Here is a 19,690-nt window from a genome sequence, read left to right as displayed (position 1 = left end):
GTGCTTAATGCCTTCAGAAGACTTGATGAAATGCACTTAAATAATTGATCATCAACAAATGAAACTATCTTTACAATGTGAGATATTTTGGCAGTGTCCTGATATAGTTATGATAAAACTACAATAGTAATGCTAAGAAAATTTTTTTTAGCAAGTCTTAGAGTTTGTCATCTCTAGTCAGATTGAAATGGGTAATAAAGTACCTACCATCATTATAGAGTGAGAAAGACTGGCACAATTTGGACATATACAAAATTTAAGGAGATGAGCCTGGAAACACAAGCTATTTTTTTCTTTATTTTTCTGCAGATGATCAAATTAAAGTATTGTAAAACTGTTTATGTGAAATGAGCAGATAAACTGTTATAAAGTTTTTCTACAAATAGTAGCCTGATCTGCAAAGGATGGCACGCATTCTTATTCAACTTTACTTTGATACTGCTAAATGAACTAAAAAGGGGCAATCAACTGCATTCACAAGCTGTCTAGTTTGTAAATGAAAATGATTTATGTGTAATTCAACCTCAGTATCAATGCAGCTGTTCTGTGAAGGCTTCAGATGTCTGTTGCAGCTGTGGTTACCAAACCTGGTCCTCAAGTATCCCTGTTCTGCATGTTTTAAATGTGTATCTGCTCCAGCACACCTGATTCAAATGATTGCATGACTTCCTTTGCAGCCACCAAATGCTACAGAAGCCTGCTAACACATTAATTTACTCAGGTTTTTTGAAGCAAGTAGTAGACCCCTAAAACATGCAGGGCAGGGGTACTTGACGACCAGGTTTGGGGACCACAGTCTTACAGAATATGTAGAGAAAAAACAAACAGCATCATAAAATCAAAACCAAACAAAATGAAAAAAGGCAAACCATGACAAAAATTATGTATAGTGTATTTAAATATCTAGTCTAAATGTTTCAACTAGAAATAGATGTACATAGTCATGTAGCTCTTTCACTCGCAATACATTTAACAAGACTCAGTCACATTATTAAAGCATCGGGACTATCAATACCATTAGCTTATATTAAGTTATTGTGCTTGAAAAAAACTTTTAATGACATAGCTAATCTACAAACCAAAAGGAATAATGGTTGTTTTTGTTCTTGTTTCCCTGGAATTAAGTCCTTGGCCATATGCTAACTTGGAGAAAGGTTATGACCTAGTTACAGGAGCACAGGCCCCAGAGAGAATCTTCAGGTGAGTCCTACGCCTCGGTGCATTTCTTGATCATATGACTTGTGCTAGCCATATGTGAGTCTATAACTGTACAGTTGTCATGTTCTTGACATGTGACTTGCATGTGTGTGACAGAGCATACCGATAAGTAGCTGGCAGATGCATATAAATACAGCTGTACTGACAAAGACAGACACCTTATTGGTGGAGTAAAGTCTTGCCAATGGGCTTTTTTTGTGTTTTCGCAGAATAGCCCAAGGAAAACTTGTGGAAGGCCTCATTTCAAATGCTTTTACTGCCATTTTTTGTTTCACTCTACAGTCTTGATGGGGTCATTGTGTTTGACATTTTTCATCATGTGTAAAAGGCAAGGGACCCATTCTCTGTTGCCCAGCTGCTCTTTTCAACCAGCCAACTCACCCGAAAATACAGAAACTGGTGTACTTTCTAAAAGATGATGGGTACTGATTTTGAGAAATTGAACTCCTATTTCATGCTCCCTAGACCTTCTTTATGTAGGTAGGAGGAATTCTTTGTCACCATAGCCTTGCTTTACTTTTCACTGACCTTGCAGAGTTGGTTGTTCAGGTGGAGTCTATTATAAGAATTGATGCACTAAATTCACAATCTGTGTTTTGGACAGAAACACTCTCCTTGCCACACCTTCACAGCCAGTTAAAGGCTACACAGTATGTTTGTGATCAAGTTGCACACACAAAACCTCAGGCACTAACCAAACACACAGTTTCAGTTGCAGTGCAAAATGCATTCAGCCTTGAACACACCAGTACAGATAACAACACAAGTGAGTTAAGTTGCAGCAGTAAAGTGGAAACCTGCATTAGTCTGGAGTTGAACTGGTTTTATATCTGTGCTGTTTAGAGTAGGAGGCAAGAAGACTGCAATGCTCCTTAGCTGGACGAAATCATTCCTCTATGTCAGTAAAGAGGGGAAGATTATTAAAACAGGAATTAGATTCACAGTTGGCAGGCTTTCAGTAAAACCAGAGCTGCCTGAACAGTGAGAAATAAAAGCATCTTGTGATCTCAAGGTAGCAGCTCCACAAAAGCATTGGATTTATATATATTTTCTGAACTGTCAGATGTTGAGCAGAGGTTATAATGAGTGAAATCTATTCAAATTTGTTGAGTCAAATCAGGAAATTGGCAGCATGTTGAAGGTTTTTCATTGGGAGGTTTGAAATGAAATAACATCCTGTTCATTTGTTGAACACACAAAGGTGTATTTAGCTAGTTTAAACCGAGTTTACACAAAGGAATCACGGTACAACAATCCTTCTTTGGTGTTCCGATGCTACCCATCTGCAGTGCAATCTCAGTACCTTGAATGTTGTCAGAGTTTGCAAGTTTGTCTCTCTCTTTAAATTAGTGATTATATCACCCTGGTGGCAGAAGTGGAGCTTCATGTTTTAGTGGAAAAGTGAACCTATTAATCATATACAGTCTGTATAGAATTACCATTGAATCTAACATGTATGATGAAGTATGAAGGGTAAAAGCTACAGATGCCAGAGAACATGAAGGCATAGGGGAGCATGCTGACTTTATTGACTTCAGAGCAAATTTCTTGTTTTTTTGGGGAGGCGGGTTTGCATGCAACGTACGAATACAAAAAAGTACAACTTGTATGCTCATAAATGTTGATTATGTTTTTATTTTAAATAATAAAAATATCTTTAGTAATCACCTAAAAAATTTTTTTTTGACTTTTCTAGTACTTCTAGAAAATGAGCCTTTAGGTTTTCCTACCCATTCAGGTGTACAATCATCTGTTTATACAGTAAAAAGATAACATATCTTCATCTTCTAAAATGTATTCATGACAGTTCAAAAGAGATTAATAATATTGCCTAAGTATTTTCTTGTGTGTATTCATGCAAATATCAAATTGTGGGCCCACTATCCGCTGCTAAAACAGCTCCAACTTCTCTGGGATTTTTTTTACACAAGTACTAGGAGTATCTTTATGGGATTTTGTGACCATACTTTTGTAATTACATTTGTAATACTTAATGTTGAAAACAGGCCCAGCTTGCAATCTCTGATTTTATTCATTTCAAAAGTGTTCTTTTGGGTTTATGCCATGATTCTGTGTAAACCAGTACTTTTTGTATACCAAAATCACTCATCTATGTCTTATTGAGCCTTGCTTTGAGCTAGGTTCAATTCTACTTTACATCAATGCATCGGACAGGTTGAATACATTTTTTTATCAGCTTTTTTATTCTATAAAAAATATGAAAAAAAATATGATTCTAATATGAAAAAAATATATATATTTTTTCATATTAGCTTTCATAGTAGATTGACAGGAAAGATGGTAGTGAGACAGGGGGAAGCATGCGGCAAAGGTCAATGGAACTGAGGCCTTTGTACATTGGTCGCCCGCTCTACCCTCTATTCCACTGCCACGCCACATATTCTGTCAAAATGTTTTAATCTGGCTTGAACTAAAGTAACATTTGAATACTTTATGTTTGTACAGATCATTCTACAGTTTGGGCCAAGGGTTGTGGCTCCCAGTCAGTAAAAGCTTTGTAGTACCACCAGTGGAAATGTCAATCAATCCAATTGCCAGCTGCAAGACAGATGTGTTGGTTACCGAAGATCCAGGAGAGGTCAGGTAAGAAAACTACCAGTCTGGGATCAGATTTACACAGGCACTCTGACAAATGTGTTTGCATAACTCTAAACTCTTCACTAAATGGATGGGTTGACACACAGTCACGAAGCATCCAAGCTTCAACAATATTGGCGTTTCGATCACGTGCTGTTTCCATGACTCAAGGATTAATGTTTGCATATCATTCAACATTAGGGCAGAATTGCTTTGCATATTGAAACCCAGCAGTGCTGCATATGTAAGTCTGACACAGTGCTACAGTTCAGCTCCTTGCTGATAGCAGCAATATATTTTTTTCCATTTATTCTACCAATGCATATATTTAAAACTGAATATTGTGCTCACATTAAGAATTTCAACATAGTAGGAAAAAACACAATATCAGCTATGAGTAATGTCTTACATTTCTTACATTTCTCAGTCATCAATTTAAATTACACAAAACAAATAAATAAAAATATCAGAAGTTTTTGAGTCCATACCTCACTCTCTTAAAACCTTTTTTGGAATGCTTTTAAGAGTGTGATTTTTATTTTTAACTTTGTGTTTTGTGTGTCTTTGCAGACTTAATAATAAAAATACATTTTGAGAGTAATGAACTCTCTTTTAAACTCTCTTACTTTTAGCACTGGACAGCAAAGCACATATTCTGTACACAGAGTTTGAGCCAAATTTTGTTTAATTCAGTCAAATGAAATTATACAATCAAATTGATAGCCATAATACAACACAGTCAAATTCCACTAATCAAGCAATGCCAACAGGTACAAAAATAATCTAAGGAAGACCAGCCAGATATTTTGTGCCAATGACTTTGGAGATATCACTTATCTTGGGCAAGTATTTGGTGACAGTGGAGAGAAACCCCTTCCTTGTTAACTGAAGGAAACTTCTAGCAGAAACAAGTTCAGGTTGAGAAACCAACTGGGGGCTAAGAGTACAGAAAGCAGGTACAAGTGAAAAACTGAAACACTAGTTCTGGAGACCTTTCTGTAAAAAAGAAAAGCAGAAAACACAGACTTAATGGCAGCAATATCACAATTCATTGCTTTGTCCTGGAAAGATACACAGCGAATCACAAAAGCTGAATTTTCTGTGGGAGTGACAAACAAAGAGAGCACATCAAATGAATTATATTAGCTATAATACTAGCAGCGATAGCTTTTTCAGTGGTTTTGTTCAGGAAAGACAGAGTTCAATTACGGTGCTAAGCAAATGGGAGAGAGAGCGATCTACTTCAAATAATGGCCCCGATAAATTCAGATAATGCAGAAAAAGAGTAGCAGGAGAAAATGAGTGGGAGTAGCTATATGCTGTATATTCACTCAGTGCTCATTTGATAAGGTACTACATGGCCTACATTCAATAAGAAGTCGAAGACACTTATCTGATATTTTTGAGCATATTAACTTGCTGACATCATACAATTCCAAATATATTTGCTTTAACAAGTGGTTATTTAAGCTATTGTCTTTTTCCTATCATTTTAAAGCAGTATCTGACAATGACAGGACAGTTTTTTGTTTTTTTTTCCTCAGGCACTTGGTCGATAGTTTTGCATATTCAGATAATTCTCGGTATACCTGAAAGAGAGTTGTGTGAAACTCCTAGTAGACACAGAAGTTTCTGAAATACTCCCAATAGCCTTTCTGGCACCAAGAGCCACATCATGTTTAAATTTATTTAAATCCCTTTTCGTCCTCATTCTGATGTTCTGTTTAAATTTCAGCAAATCGTCCTCACCACATCTAGATGCCTCAATGCATTTATTTGATCATATGACTGGTTGAGTTTGTGGAAGCATGTATTTTAAACAAGTGTTTCTAGTAAAGTTACTGGTCAGAGTATATACAGTTAAAGTAGCCAGCTCAATGGTATATTTTGAACCTTAAGCAAAATACGCCTGCCAGTTGAAATAGCTTATTCCATTTACTCAATTGTATTTACTCAAATACATTTGAGTAAATGTATTTGTTGAGAAGAGCTGCATTTAATCCCTTTCTTAATTCTTAGTTGAATTCTGTCCTCTTTGAACACACTGCAGAGAAACAGGAAGGTGCACTGTCACAGTTTTATACTGTAAGCACACACATTATTGAGTCTCTTGGACCAATCACTGCCAATAGTCACACTCAGCAACAGATTAACAAAACCCTACACAGTAGAAAGGGACAAAGGCCATACTTAAGCAATGACTGCAACTGACCTTCACTGATTGAAGGGAAGGTGTTACGCTGTGATGAAGTTCATGGTGGAGATTTTACCTTCATTAGTGAAACAAAAGATGCAAAAAACTAATAATACCATTCACTAAAGTATAAAGATTTTGAATCAAGCACAATTTTCTATTTTGATTAATGTGTACAATGTCCACATCTGTTTACGTTCATGTATATGCGTGTTTGTATATGTGTGCTTTAAGAACAACAATTGGTATATGTTCAAACACTCATTGCAATTCAAAAGGGAAAATTAAACATTATTTTAATACAAATATTTAGCTGAATTACAAGTCAATAACCTGTCAATTGATCCTGGATGGTGTATTAATAAGCCATCACAGTGATTGACTACCAAGGTGGAAGTTTAAAACATTTTTGTTTTAAACTTAAAAAACAAAAGTTTTTTTAAGATATCATCAGATCATGAACAAATACTAGGCATGATGATGTCAAACCCCGGATTAGCAGTTCAGTTTCACAACAGGCATACTCAAGAGACGCATCTCTTTCTGGAGAATCTATAACTCTGCCAGGTTCTTTCTGCAGGAGCTCAGATAAGCTTATAAGTCTAAGAAAATAAGGTTTATTTTTGGCTGGGACAGAGTCACTGGATACACAACAGAAGACTGACATTTTCTTTGGATCCAGGGTTTCTTCAAAAATGCAGCCTTTCACTTTCCCAACATCATCCTCCTTAACGCAACCTGTACAGAACTGTGGATAAAGAGTGTGAACACTGCTATTTCAGAGTTTTGTTGTCCAATGATATCATGGGTATTCCATCTGTGATTCCTCCCACCCTGGGAACTACATATGAAAATGGGTTAAGCATTCAGGGATTGAACATTTTTATCAGTCTCTTAATCTGTCCTTTTTGTTTTCCCCATGCCTGGGCCCAACAAGTGTACATGTTTAAAATTAGGCAAGAGCAAAATGACAATTGAGCACACTCTTTGAGTGTTTTTGATTTATGACAGTCAGCAAAACATAAAATTACAGTAATAGGAGAAGACAGCTATTTTCTAATGTTTGTCATATATTTCAATGTTGAAAATTTTCTATATTGCTGCATAAATTAAAACTTTTTAGAGGCTTAATAAATTTGCCTCAGGAGCACTGAACTCCCAAGGAAATTGTATGCTTCTGATGTATAGTAACTAGGATTATTGTATGCTTCTTGAATAATTATTCTTGGTCTTTCATTTACTTTGAGATGATTTCACAAAAAAAGTGAGCTGTGCAACTAGTGCACAATGTACAGCAGCTACAAAAAAAAAATAGATTTTGGGCACATAATGATCCAATCAGTTTGCACATATTCATAAAATAACCCATAAAAGAGCATAGTATGCGTATTTACCCAAGAGGCATAGAGGTTGTATAAATAATCGCTAATGAGGTTTTCTTTTCATTTGTTTCATTTAGTCTGACATGATTGTATGTGTGATAGATAGATCTTTCTACCCTAGGTCACAGTTTCAATTAGTAATATAATGTTTCACCAAGTAGTTACAGAGCATGCTTTTGTTTTATTTGCAGCTTGTAAGATCTGTTTAGATTACCACCCTTGCTGTCAGTGGAACAAGCCTTCAAGGACATATATTCTATTTTCACTTCTTTGTAACATATGAGTAGCCTTTGTAGAATCATTTTTTGCCCTTATGATTACAGTTCAACAATACTGTCTAAGAATATTGTTTTTTGTTCTTGACTATTCAGATAGATATATCATTGAAAGTGGCCTCTTGAAATATTAGAAATGAAATAAAAAGAAATCCAGAATCCTCAGTGCAAGACATTTTTCAGCATACAGCTCCTTGATGTAAAACATTCGTCTGGAATACTAACTTAATGTTGTATATTAAAGTGATGATTAGTCCCTGTAACTGTGAGGCAGATCTGTCAGATTGTCATGAATAATGCAGATAGCTCATTATCCAAGGCAATTTTTTGCAGGAATAAGTCCCATGGGAGTTCATGGTGATTCAGTCTGATGCTCTCTTCCAAAATGTTTATATGCACATTTATGTTGACAGTTAGTCACGATAGATAGGCTCTTGTGGTGACTTCAAAAATGCACTGCAGCTGGAGCTTTTAAAGGAACATATCTCCATCTCACTTTTGCCCTTTAGGTTTACAACCAATCCTCCTTTGTGACATATGAAACTGAGAGAAGTGTGAGAATGGGGAGTTAACAGAATTCATGTATGGACCATTCTTATTGCTATGATTAATAAATTGAACAAGACAATATGTAACTGTATTTATAAAGTAAGGTAAATCTAAACATTTCATTCACTTTCCTATGACACAAAAGTACAGACTGCACATTTCGAAGGAATGTTATTTCATAAATTACAGTTCAATCAAAAAAGGGCCTAAAAATAACTTCCAGGGTTTCTGAAAAAGTTTTAAATGATTTAAGACTTACTAATACTTATTAATTTAAAACAAAATTATCCAGTAAAGTCTTTTTAAGATTGAAAGTTATAGTTTTTTAAATTTTGAATTATTTTAAATGTGTCTTAATTTTTTTACATCAATGTATGGCTACTTCAAATGTTCAATAAAATGTCACTTTATTTATTTTGCTTTATGGATTGTATTAATAACTACAAACACACTACCGGCCAATCAGATCTTCTGTTACTGGCAAGTCTAAATCATTTGATTGTCTGAAGAAGTGCTCCTGTTAGCATGGGGAAATGAAAATTCAGCAACATTTAGGCTCAAAGAAACAAATTTAATGCTTGATTATATCCAAACAGCTTGATCCAAATAGGGACTTTAAAGCTGACTGCGACAATGCAAAACTACCCCATAAAACTGGGAACATTGGGTGCATAGGCAGTGAATTTGCATTCAGAAAGTGACAAATACATTACTACTGTGAATGCCCTGAGACACACAGCAGCTATTAGTCAGTCTGGATTATTCACACAGTAACTAGCACCATTCTTACAGCAAAAATGATAAAGTAGAGGACTTGTTCCAAAACGTGTTTCTGGACTATAACATTGTCAAGTAATTTAAATGTAGAAAAGATAATACTGTTTACATAACCTGTTTTGGACAAGCAAACATTGTCATTTCTAAAGAACCTTTAATGCCAGTACTCATGTTTGTTGAAAGTCCAGCTCGAACTACCAAAACCAAACAGCTGGAAGTACGCTTATGTTTTTGGGAGTGAGAGAAACTACCATCCACACATGAGAGATGCAACAGCCAACAATTTAATAACACATTGAAGTAAGTAAACGTTGTACTCTATCTATATATCCCGATTCTGTTTTGTCTATTGAGGACTCCAAGTAGAATGAGGTCAGTGATCAGCATCACACAAAGATAAGACAGATATAACCTTGAAAAAATGCTGAAGAAATATTTCAAAAGGGCTACAACCCGAAGGTGGATATTTGCATCCGTCAGCATTATATTAAAACAACAGATGCATGGGGCTTCTGCCGCAACACCATGTCTTATGATCCTTCGGATACTTATACATTTACATACAAATGATTACATACATTTTTTTATCTTTTTTTGCACTTCAACTTGACTGCCGGGTCAAATTGACCCAAACAGTATCTGTGTAAAAAGTAGATGCAGGGGGTGTTACAAATGTGTAAAATGAATACATTTTCAATTTATATGTAGAGTGCATCTATTAAGACAAATAGAAAAAGTTTCATGTAAAAAAAAATACTTCCAACTATTTTAAAAACATTTTAAAACTTTAAAACGGGTCAATTTGACCCGCAACATAACAGGAGGGTTAATGCAACTTCAAATAAGGGACAAAGAAAAGTGCTGAATTGTTCCTGTTGTGAGTAATGTTTTTGCCTGTTGTAAATTGCTGATTAATATTTTTGCATTAAGATATAATTTGGAACACTAACCCCAAAGTACCACATTTTAATGAAATTTTGCCCAAGGATTTTTTTATTTTTTTTGTCAGCTCTGATTTGACTTGGAATTTACCAGGGTGTTGAAAATTAGCCAAAGTAGCCTTTTTAAATGTCATGTTTGTCATTGACAAATTCAAAGGGGGTACTGGAATCCTGGCCATTCTTGTGTTAAAGACCGCAACTCACATTAGTCCAATTTAAATGTGGTTCTTAATGTTGATGGTGGAGAGACAGCAAATTTTGTCTAACCACTCCTAATCCATGAGGTGCTAATGCCCTATAATGCATGCTAAAATAGAATCCTGTTCTTTTCAGGTTTCATGGAAACTGCATAAATTCATTTAAATGTCATCTTGATATGGAATATAAAAGGTGATAAAACGGCTTCCTGAAGTTATTCATTCACAAAACAATTGCCTAACAATGTTTCAAAAGCACAGTCAATTATAAAACCATCATCCTATATGTCATGCTTTTTTTTCTTTTATTCTCATTATAGATACTCTGATTGTTTTCACTTGGGTTGACTGTGACATTTAAAGCCAGACAAAGGTAAAGGAACATGCATTCCGAAAAGTCCCTAGAATGTACATCAATGGAAACATAAAGCAAAGTAAGATATAGAAAATCATTTGGTTGTGGTTTTATGCAAATCGCATGTGTGTTTAAAATAACAAAGCAGAAAAACTGCTTTGACAAAGTTGAGAATTTAAACAAATGTGTCACTCAATATTGGACAACTACATTTCGAAATTTTATGAATCATTGGTCTGAGACTCAGAAGATTTGCACATTTTTACAAACTAGATGCAAGGGAGTCCTGTGGTAGTTTGAAAATGGCTGTGTGCAGAAGCCTTTCTTGCTCGAGGAAATGTAAAAGTATTCTTGTTTTTGTTTTGCACCATGCACTACAATGCAGGGTTCTTTCATGGTTTTCAAGGTGATTCTTTCTAAGTTGTAACGTTGTCTAAAGTTGTATGGAAGATAATAGATTGATGATTTTGGAAGAAGTATTGTGTAAATGACAGCTAAGGAGGATTCAAACTACCTGAGCTGACAGAATATGGATGCACTGAACATGGCCTACTTCCACAAGAAAAAGTAGTTTTCTTTGTGACTCTCTAAATCTTGCTGGATGTCAGCATAACTGCTTTGGCATCATTCCATTTAGACAACAATTACTCAACTAATTTAGATATTTTCTGCTCTGAAAATTATATATGTGGTGCATATTTAAATTAAAATCTCAAGTGTTTATAGCACCACCCACCAGACATGACAGTGGTTTGTTACCATGGAAATTGAATGGAGGCCGGTGAACTGAACTGAACTGAGACCCAATTTTATATTGTTTTATATTTTTATATTGTTTATTTTTGATATATGGAAAGAAAAAAAAATATCTTAGTCAAATTCCTATCTAGTAAATGATTTAATATTATTTGTAAATGCATATAATATTAAGCAGTAAAAGATGACTTAGAAAAAAAATCCTTCATGTTTTTTGAAATCTTTTTTCACTTTTTCAATCCAAAGATCAATGGCCTTGTTTTTATTTGGAAACAACAACCTTTTGTTTTCTCAATAATTCTACCAAACAGTGAGGTTCTGTCCTTTCAAGCAATTGTTATAATGCAGAGTAAAACTTGTTATGCACTTTTCTAACTTGCAGAATTACTTCTTTGTCTTTATAGCCATTGTCTAAGAAGCCGAGTTAATTTCTTTTGGTTCAAGTCTTTGTTTTTAGTTTAGTAGATATCTTTTGTTTTGGTGCTAAGATTTGAAGAAAGAAAAAGACTGTATGCTCACAAACTGTATATATAGCTCACAATGCACAATTAAGGTTCTTTGAGCGGCAAAAATAAATAAACATTGGGGAGAAACTGTTCATAACCTTTTAACAGTTACTGTCACTTTCATATGTGATTAATGAGTTTGCAAGCCCTGTTCAAGTGAAACGTAATTCAAATGCCCCATTACAAACAAAGAAATGCTTCTAGAGTTTCTGGAAACTAACCAAAAAATAATACATAAATTAAATATAAAGCCAATCTCACTCAATTCGATATTATGTTTTACAGTTACATGATCATAACAACTGATGCATCAATCTTCAATTTATAATTTACTTTTACCAGTTTTTTTCTGTGAAGAACCACCTTTTTGCTCTATGATTGTTGCAATTCTAAAGCAGAGGTGGTCCATTCAGTGACAAAATTGCTTGATGAGAGTCAGCATATTTGTGGGGAGCGGGAATAAGAGCATTAATCAAGTGCAGGGCCAGACCAATAACGGGCCCTGTAATCATGCTGGAGCAGCGCTCTAACTTTGGGCAGTGTCGTGTGGTCATTCATCATGTGGAAAAGGCAGGAGGCAGAAAGGGAGATTAATAACAAGTATGGTACGTCGGTGTTTAGATGCAGCCAGTATAAGGCTAAGTCATGCAAGAGTCAAAGTGCCAAAAGCATTGATCTTGATATGGAAAGGGGTGGGGAGAATATTTTTATGCATGAAATATGGTTGCTTCTCACTCTGTTTTCAAATCTCTTTAGGCATGACAACATAAGGCATTTCTTTAAGCTTGAATATTTAAAAGAAAATGTCCACATGTCCAATCAGGTTAAATCACATTTAAACTTTGAAATGTCTATATTACATGAACAGTATTGAAAACTATAGTGGTGAATATCTTCGACTCCTCCACCAAACATATCTACAAAAAAACAACAAAAGTATTACGCACACTACTAAATGAAAAGGAAAGTAATCAACAAACTGAATCATGTACGGAAATCTATCTGTACAGCTAAGGAACATGGAAACAACAGAAACAGAATTAACTACGTTCAGTTGAGCTTCTGAATATTTGATATTTCCCTTTCTTTTATAATGCCACATTTCTCATTACCCTTAACTACTACAGCATCTTCAGCTCTCTCATCATTCTCAGTTCTATTGTCAATGCACATATCCGTCTTTCCTTTTGAGAGGCATTGATAGAACCTATCAACTGAAGTGACCATAATTCATAAATTGAATTATTTACTTTTGTAAATACCATAATAGATCAAAAACTGTTAAACTAAAGGTAGCTCTCCAAAACAGTTTTACTTTGCCATGGATTAAATAGTTGCACGGCATTTCACTGAAGTTTTAAATAACATAAGTCTCGAGCGTTTCTTTTTTTTATGAATCCGTGTGTTATTTTAGTCACTCTCTCTATCCCAGTGCACTAGACTGTTCTGAATTAAGGATTCATTTTTCACTGCTTTAAATACTTGGCAGATGAAACCAAATGCCAGCTGGATAATTCAGAAAAGATGAGCTGCTAAATAAGGAAAAAGAAGGGACGTGCAAAGAGAATGAACTCACTTTGGTTGGTTCTGGTGCAGTACGATGGCAGGGCATTACTCACTTGTGCCTCTGCTAAGCAGGGGCGTAAACCAGAGGTGGTGCGAAAACGAGAACAACAACAAAACATCAATAGGCAATTAAGAACAGTAGGCAGAACTTGCAGTCTTGGGGGGAGGAAGGGCGTAGCTATTCTCTCTGGGTTTCTCCACTATCTATCTCTTTGTTATATAGCATTTTCATTGAGTTTTTAAAGCCAAGACAAGTGTTTGTTCATGGTCCAAAGTTCGTTTGTATTTTACTTCATTTCACCACTGCTAATTAGGGAGGCCGAAATACTATTTTATTTTAAAAATACTAATCCTTTTTTATACCCACCAAGATCTATGTAGGAAAGCATGTGAAGCGTAGGTGTTCTTTCAAACCTTGCAATTTTTGCAGTGTGATTACATCAGCAGTAAGTATTATAATAGAGCCAATGTTCAATCTTTCACTGTTATGTGTGCATAACATAACACATTTCTAAAAATGAGCTCTCTCCAGCCAACAATAGTGAAAAAAGTCGATATTTGTTAAAAATAGTTTATAGGTTTGGGTTGCACAAAGGCTTCTGGATCAGTTAGCTACCACCTAAAGATGTCAAAATGTGAATACAACAACAGCAGTTTATTCTTCTACATTTGATATCCATAAAAATGGCGTCTCATTTAGATGGGAAAGATACAAACTATGATCATGCATCCATTGGTTTTGTAGCAAACAATTCCTGAAATGTCAGATTTTTTCATTGCACAAGGAAATTTTATTTTGTGTATCATGACAAATCTAGAAATATGAAGCTGAAGAAAATAAATATATGATTTTATGGACATAACAAAATAGAATAAAATATTTAAAAAAAACAATACTTGCTGTGTGACACCATATATCTTTGCCAAAATATCTTCTATAGCCAACAAACTGAATGAGGTAATTTACCCTTAAACATTTTAATATCTTTTAAATCACAGCTATTATTCCACAATACAATAAACATTGTATAAACAAAGGAACTGTTACTTAAGCTGTTTATTCTCACGTAGGCACACATTTTCTCACATTCGGTAAGTGATGATTTGTGAATGATCAGTGAATGATTTGTTAAACGACACTGTGGTGGAGGCAGTTTTAATTCTTACCAAAATACTTCACTTATGAAAAGATGTCATGAATTTAACATGCAAATAAGACTGTAAGAAAATTAAGGCTTTTAAATGTTTGATTTAACCAACATTTGTAAGAAATTAATGCACATGTATACTGTAAGAAAAAAAAAATCTGTAGTATTTTCATTAGAATGATACATCAGTTTATTCTACCAACTTGCTTTCATAGATCCATCCATCCATCCATCCACCACTTACCCACTCACCTAGGGTCAGGTCTTTCGGGCAGCCGCCTAAGCAGAGAGGCCCAGTCTCTCCTCTCTCCAGCCACTTGGGGCAGCCAGCCGAGAAACATTGTCTCTCCAGCATGTGGTGGCTCTTCGTCTTGGTCTCTCTCTGTGGGATATGCCTGGAACATCTCACCAGGAAAGCGTCCTAATCAGATGCCTGAGCCATCTCAACTGGTTCCTCTTAATGAGGAGAAGCAGCAGCTCTATGTGGAGACCCCTTCCAGATGACCATGCTTCTCACCAAGCTTTCTCCCAGGAAAAAAAGGGAATCCCCATGAGGAGCGCTTTCCAGCACCACCAAACTTTCCCCAGCATGCACTACCTCCAGACCTGGCTCCAGAATGGTGCCCTGGTAACCAGTGTCTGGACAAGGGAACCCTGTTACCATTGTTGGAAATCATCATAAGGGGTCTATTGGGCTGCACTTTGCCTGATCCCTCACATAGGACCTGTTTGCCTTAGGTGACCTTACCAGGGTTACCTACGTCGTCAGGAGCTTCATGCCCCTGACAACAACTCCTAGGATCATTGGGACATTGTAATCATTTTAACACTGATTACTTCAAATGATTTATCCATGGTGTTTCATATAATCTTAATGTGCATCAGTTTTACTTCGATTTGTAGTTTTTCGAGTAAACTTCCTCTGCATGTAACCTTGAGAAGTTTAATCCCACTTTAAGCTTGATGTTTTTTAAGAGGACAGTTTAATCACATTTTTAGCAACATCAATAGGTACTTAATTTGTTCAGTGGCACTTTTTTTTTTTAGAATCTTCCTTGAAATGACTTTGCCAAACAAGCAATTCGAAGCAAGCAAAAGCACACAAACTGAGCTGGAGCTCTAAGCTCCTCCTTACACAGCAAGTCATCTGTCTTTCCCATCAGTCAAGACCTTTCTGCTGCCTTTAGTCTAGAGCTCCTTCTCACAACATACAGTGCTCCCTCTAGTCCCACAGCTGGGGACAGTGTGGCTTATTATTTCATTCTTCGTGACAGCCAGTGCACTAAAGTCAGTATACAGACATGGCTGAGTGTGCTTAGGTGAACATAGAATTGAGGTAAATTTGCTATGCCCTTCCAAAATGTATCCCTTTTATTCGACTGAACCCTTATTAAAACACAAAAAAGGCTTTTGTTGTTTCATTCAAATTAATGTTTGGCTTTAATAATAAAAAAAAATTCAATTAAAAAAGAAAGGATTCAAAACATGCAAGGCTTAACAGCAAGTAGTTCTTTAGTTCAGTTGTGGTATTTTTGTGGAAGCTAATTAGTTGTAAAACCGCTTTCCAAAGACAAGAAAAACAGCCTGTTTATGCTTGACTAAAATGCAGAGAACAGTATCAGTGATACTTTTGACATAGCTATGCTTGGAAAACAGACTTTCTGTTTCCCAAGTGCAAAGAGTTAAAACTGTCTTTTAAGGGAGTGTGTCTGCCCTTTATGCAAACGGGTGATAGGAGCACAGGACTGTCACAAGCATGTCCTCAACTCTTGGACTGCTTGGCAGGTTTGAGCAACAGAGGGTCAAGCATCTGCTTATCACAACCCTGGGCTTGCTGAACTATGCACAGAGAGATGAAATGCTCTCTTGATCATGCAGTTTCACACACAAATAATACTCTGTGTCCTTATGGAGCTGAAATGTTCCCTCCGTAATATTCTAACTCCCTAAGATAGTTAATAGTTTACTACCTGCTAATTTTCTTGTGAGTGTTTGGATCACGTCTCCTTGTTTTTTTGTTTTTTTTGCATGCCCTACTTTTGACACTAATTAAACACTGCACTTGTGCTCCTTTATCTTGCATCGCTCATTGTGTGAATTTGCATCATGACATGCAGATGTACAAACTCTTTCATGATTTCTACAAGTACATGTGGGTGTTGGCAGTTAATGTTGATTTAGCGATGTTGGGGGGAGGGGGGAATATTTTGTGACTTGTAATATAAGATTTGAGCAACTGGTGATGTTGTGTGGATATAGTTTGGTAATATTTTATGTTTATATTGATACTTTTTCATTACCCTTAAAAATTTTAATCAAAAATTTTATTAACCTGGGTGAATACAGAATGCAAGTTTCATGTTATGATGATTTCATCTAATATAGCAACGAGGCTATCCAAATCAACTTTTGTTGATTACTAGCTGCTAAATCTGAAATTCATTTAAATAGAACCTCTCTGATAACATTAAATATGCTAAAATATTTTACAAAGCAACAAATCCTACCCAGATTTCTGTCACTGAGAGGAAGCTAGATGGACATGGCAAAACTGAATATTTTCCTTAATGTGTATGTGGACAAATAAAGGAAAAATAATGTTTCCAAAACTTTGCCCACCTCCTGACCACCTCTTGTATAAAGAACAGGGTTCCTACAAAATGTACTGACTTTTATTTAAATATTTTTTTGGTCTAGATTTGAACTGGGGAAAAAAAAGCTTAGTAGGGTTAACAAAATGTGCATTTCAGCTGTGTATTTTTGCTTGTATTTATTTTCATTTACATGTTTATGTACATAGGAGAAACACACAAAACATGCAGGAACAAGTAATGAACAACTCGGGCAGAAATATATATACTATATATATATATATATATATATATATAAATAGGAAAAAAAACAAAAATCTGAGAACATTTGCAACTTTTACAGTGAAATTACTTCAAAGCAGTCATCACCATTAATGCATAGTGAATGCTAATTCCCCAAAGGCTTCACATCAGTGGAACATGGTAAGAATGTCTAGCTAGCTACCACCAGTGTGCTGGCATGGCACGGCTCAGCAGAAATTGATGTGATTCACATGAGCGGATAAATCCCAGAGCACAGTTGCTTTCCAAAAAATGCACCTTGCACCAGAATAGCACGTCCCAAGGTGGATCCATTTGTAAAATGATCTCAGAATTTATTTCATAAACAGCAACAAGAAAATGCAGCAGAGGTTCACAGTGGTCACTTTTCATATTTGATCTTCCGAATGTTGATTTCCTTTATTTTATATGCACATATTATTATAAACTGTATGTGTATCAATTAAAATGACTAAAAATATACTGTCTTTGTCACAATACAGCTGAGCTTGAATACTTTCCTAATTGCAATAGAATACAACAAAAGATTTTGAGAGACTAGGTGGTAAGGAATTATGCTCAGCTGCTTATGCATTCTTTTTAATTAGACATTACTTGCACTTGTGTGTCCATAATTGCTTTGTGAAAACATGTAAAATGTTCAGTACTTCCTTAGTTAAACCTCTTTTTTTCTTCTTCAATTCCAGGGAAGAGGCTTTGATGTCTACGTACTTTGAGTCAGTACAGGACCTGTTGGCATCCTTTGGACCTGTTCGTGACTGCTCCAAAGACAATGGTGGCTGCAAAAAAAATTTCAAGTGTGTATCTGATCGACAGATGGACTCCTCTGGTTGCATGGTAAGCTCATTTCAAATAAAGAGTGTTTACTTTCAGATTTACACAGAAATGGAACTGATTGGCTGGTGATACCTGTTCAGGACAGTCATAGAACCCAACCCTTTTGGTTGAGAGTATTCCAGCTCCTGTTTTTTTTTGCCAGCAATATTCTCATGGGTTCTTCAAGGTTAAAGCCGGTGTCTTAGCTGAAAGAAGATTCACCTGAAATATTAAAACAATGGAACCGTTCTACGTGCTACATGCTCAAATTTTAGAGTTTAGGTCACACCAAGAAAACAGAAATTTCAAGGTCTCCTAGTCTTTAGCTACTTGCTCCATCCCCAACCACTCTCTGGCCAGCTCAGTTATAATCCCTTTAGCAAGACCTGGCATACCAATTAGACCCTTGAATGGAGATGCCCAGTGGACATCCTTGTTAAATTTCAGATCCACCTCAACTGGTTCATCTTAATTTGGTTATCTTCTGGATTTCCAAAGACTGCCTGATCCATGTGAGGGGAAAGCAAAGACTGCCTTACTTGCATATTAGTCTGCCCTTTAGTGCTGCTAAGTGCCCAGGGCTTGTGGCCAAAGGCAACATTTTAGGAACAAAATTTAGGAACAAAGCCTTAAATCATGAGAGGAGCTTTATTTCTCAGTGGTATAGTAGAATTGTAATGCCAGAAGAATTTTTTTGGAAACAACATACTGGGAGTGAATGTACGCATTAAAACTTTTTATATTACAAGCAGTGCTTTTAAAATTAGGCATATCCCTTTGATATTTATGCATTTTGTTGCAGTTCAACTGCAGCTTTTAATGTATTTTACTGGAATATTATGTGATACTAGCGCAATATTGTGAGTCAGAGGGAAAAGGCATAGCAAGGTTTTTTCTATTCATACATAAATCAAACTAAAGTGTTTTTCAGAACATCAAAAAGTGAAAATGAAATAACAAAGCATGAGCATAAAATGTTGTATAAAAAGAAAGGATAAATGGATTTAAAACTTTTCTACAATTCAAAATCTCAAAGCTGGGGAGTAGATGTTTTCTGCAATTTTATACTGATATCCCAAAATAAAATCCAGTGTGACGGAGAATTCCTACAGAAATCATATAATCAGCAAAAAGACTCAACACGTCTGTAATTTCAAGGTTTGCAAAAAGATGCTTCATATAAGCCTGTTGTTGAGAGTTCTATCTTTTCTGCCATTATCTGTTGGAGTAGGAGCATCTGAACCAGAAATTGTTTCTTTTATTTAAACAGTTATGGAGCATCTGGAGATAATTATGAATTTCAGAAAGCCAAGAAAATTGGCTTTCTGAAATTTGCACTTCTATTCATAAATGTACAACAACACTCTAAGATCAGAGGCTTCTACAGAGTTGTTATAATGCAGATAACTAGAGGATATAATTCCTGGCCGCAGCCAAAAACATCTGTACGAACAACAATAATTAACTTTCCTCTTGGATTAAGAAAATATTTTTGAATTGAATCAAATTTGAATTCAGGGTTAAGAATATGAATAGTGA

The 19,690-nt window shown here is 35.6% G+C and overlaps 1 protein-coding gene across 1 annotated transcript in view; it reads left to right on the top strand.

Annotated features, from left to right (window-relative positions):
* Window positions 1-19,690, top strand: part of astn2 (astrotactin 2) — a 262,503-nt gene that overhangs the window by 120,097 nt on the left and 122,716 nt on the right. Inside the window, exons 9-11 of the mRNA XM_032569481.1 lie at window positions 1,126-1,200; window positions 3,685-3,822; window positions 18,022-18,172. Coding sequence (XP_032425372.1) covers window positions 1,126-1,200; window positions 3,685-3,822; window positions 18,022-18,172 — 364 coding nt within the window. The remainder of the gene's footprint in view (window positions 1-1,125; window positions 1,201-3,684; window positions 3,823-18,021; window positions 18,173-19,690) is intronic.

Source organism: Xiphophorus hellerii, chromosome 8 (genome assembly GCF_003331165.1).
Source record: "Xiphophorus hellerii strain 12219 chromosome 8, Xiphophorus_hellerii-4.1, whole genome shotgun sequence".
Taxonomy (NCBI): domain Eukaryota; kingdom Metazoa; phylum Chordata; class Actinopteri; order Cyprinodontiformes; family Poeciliidae; genus Xiphophorus; species Xiphophorus hellerii.
The sequence above is the reverse complement of the archived record's forward strand: the minus strand, read 5'-3'. Positions and strand labels throughout refer to the sequence as shown.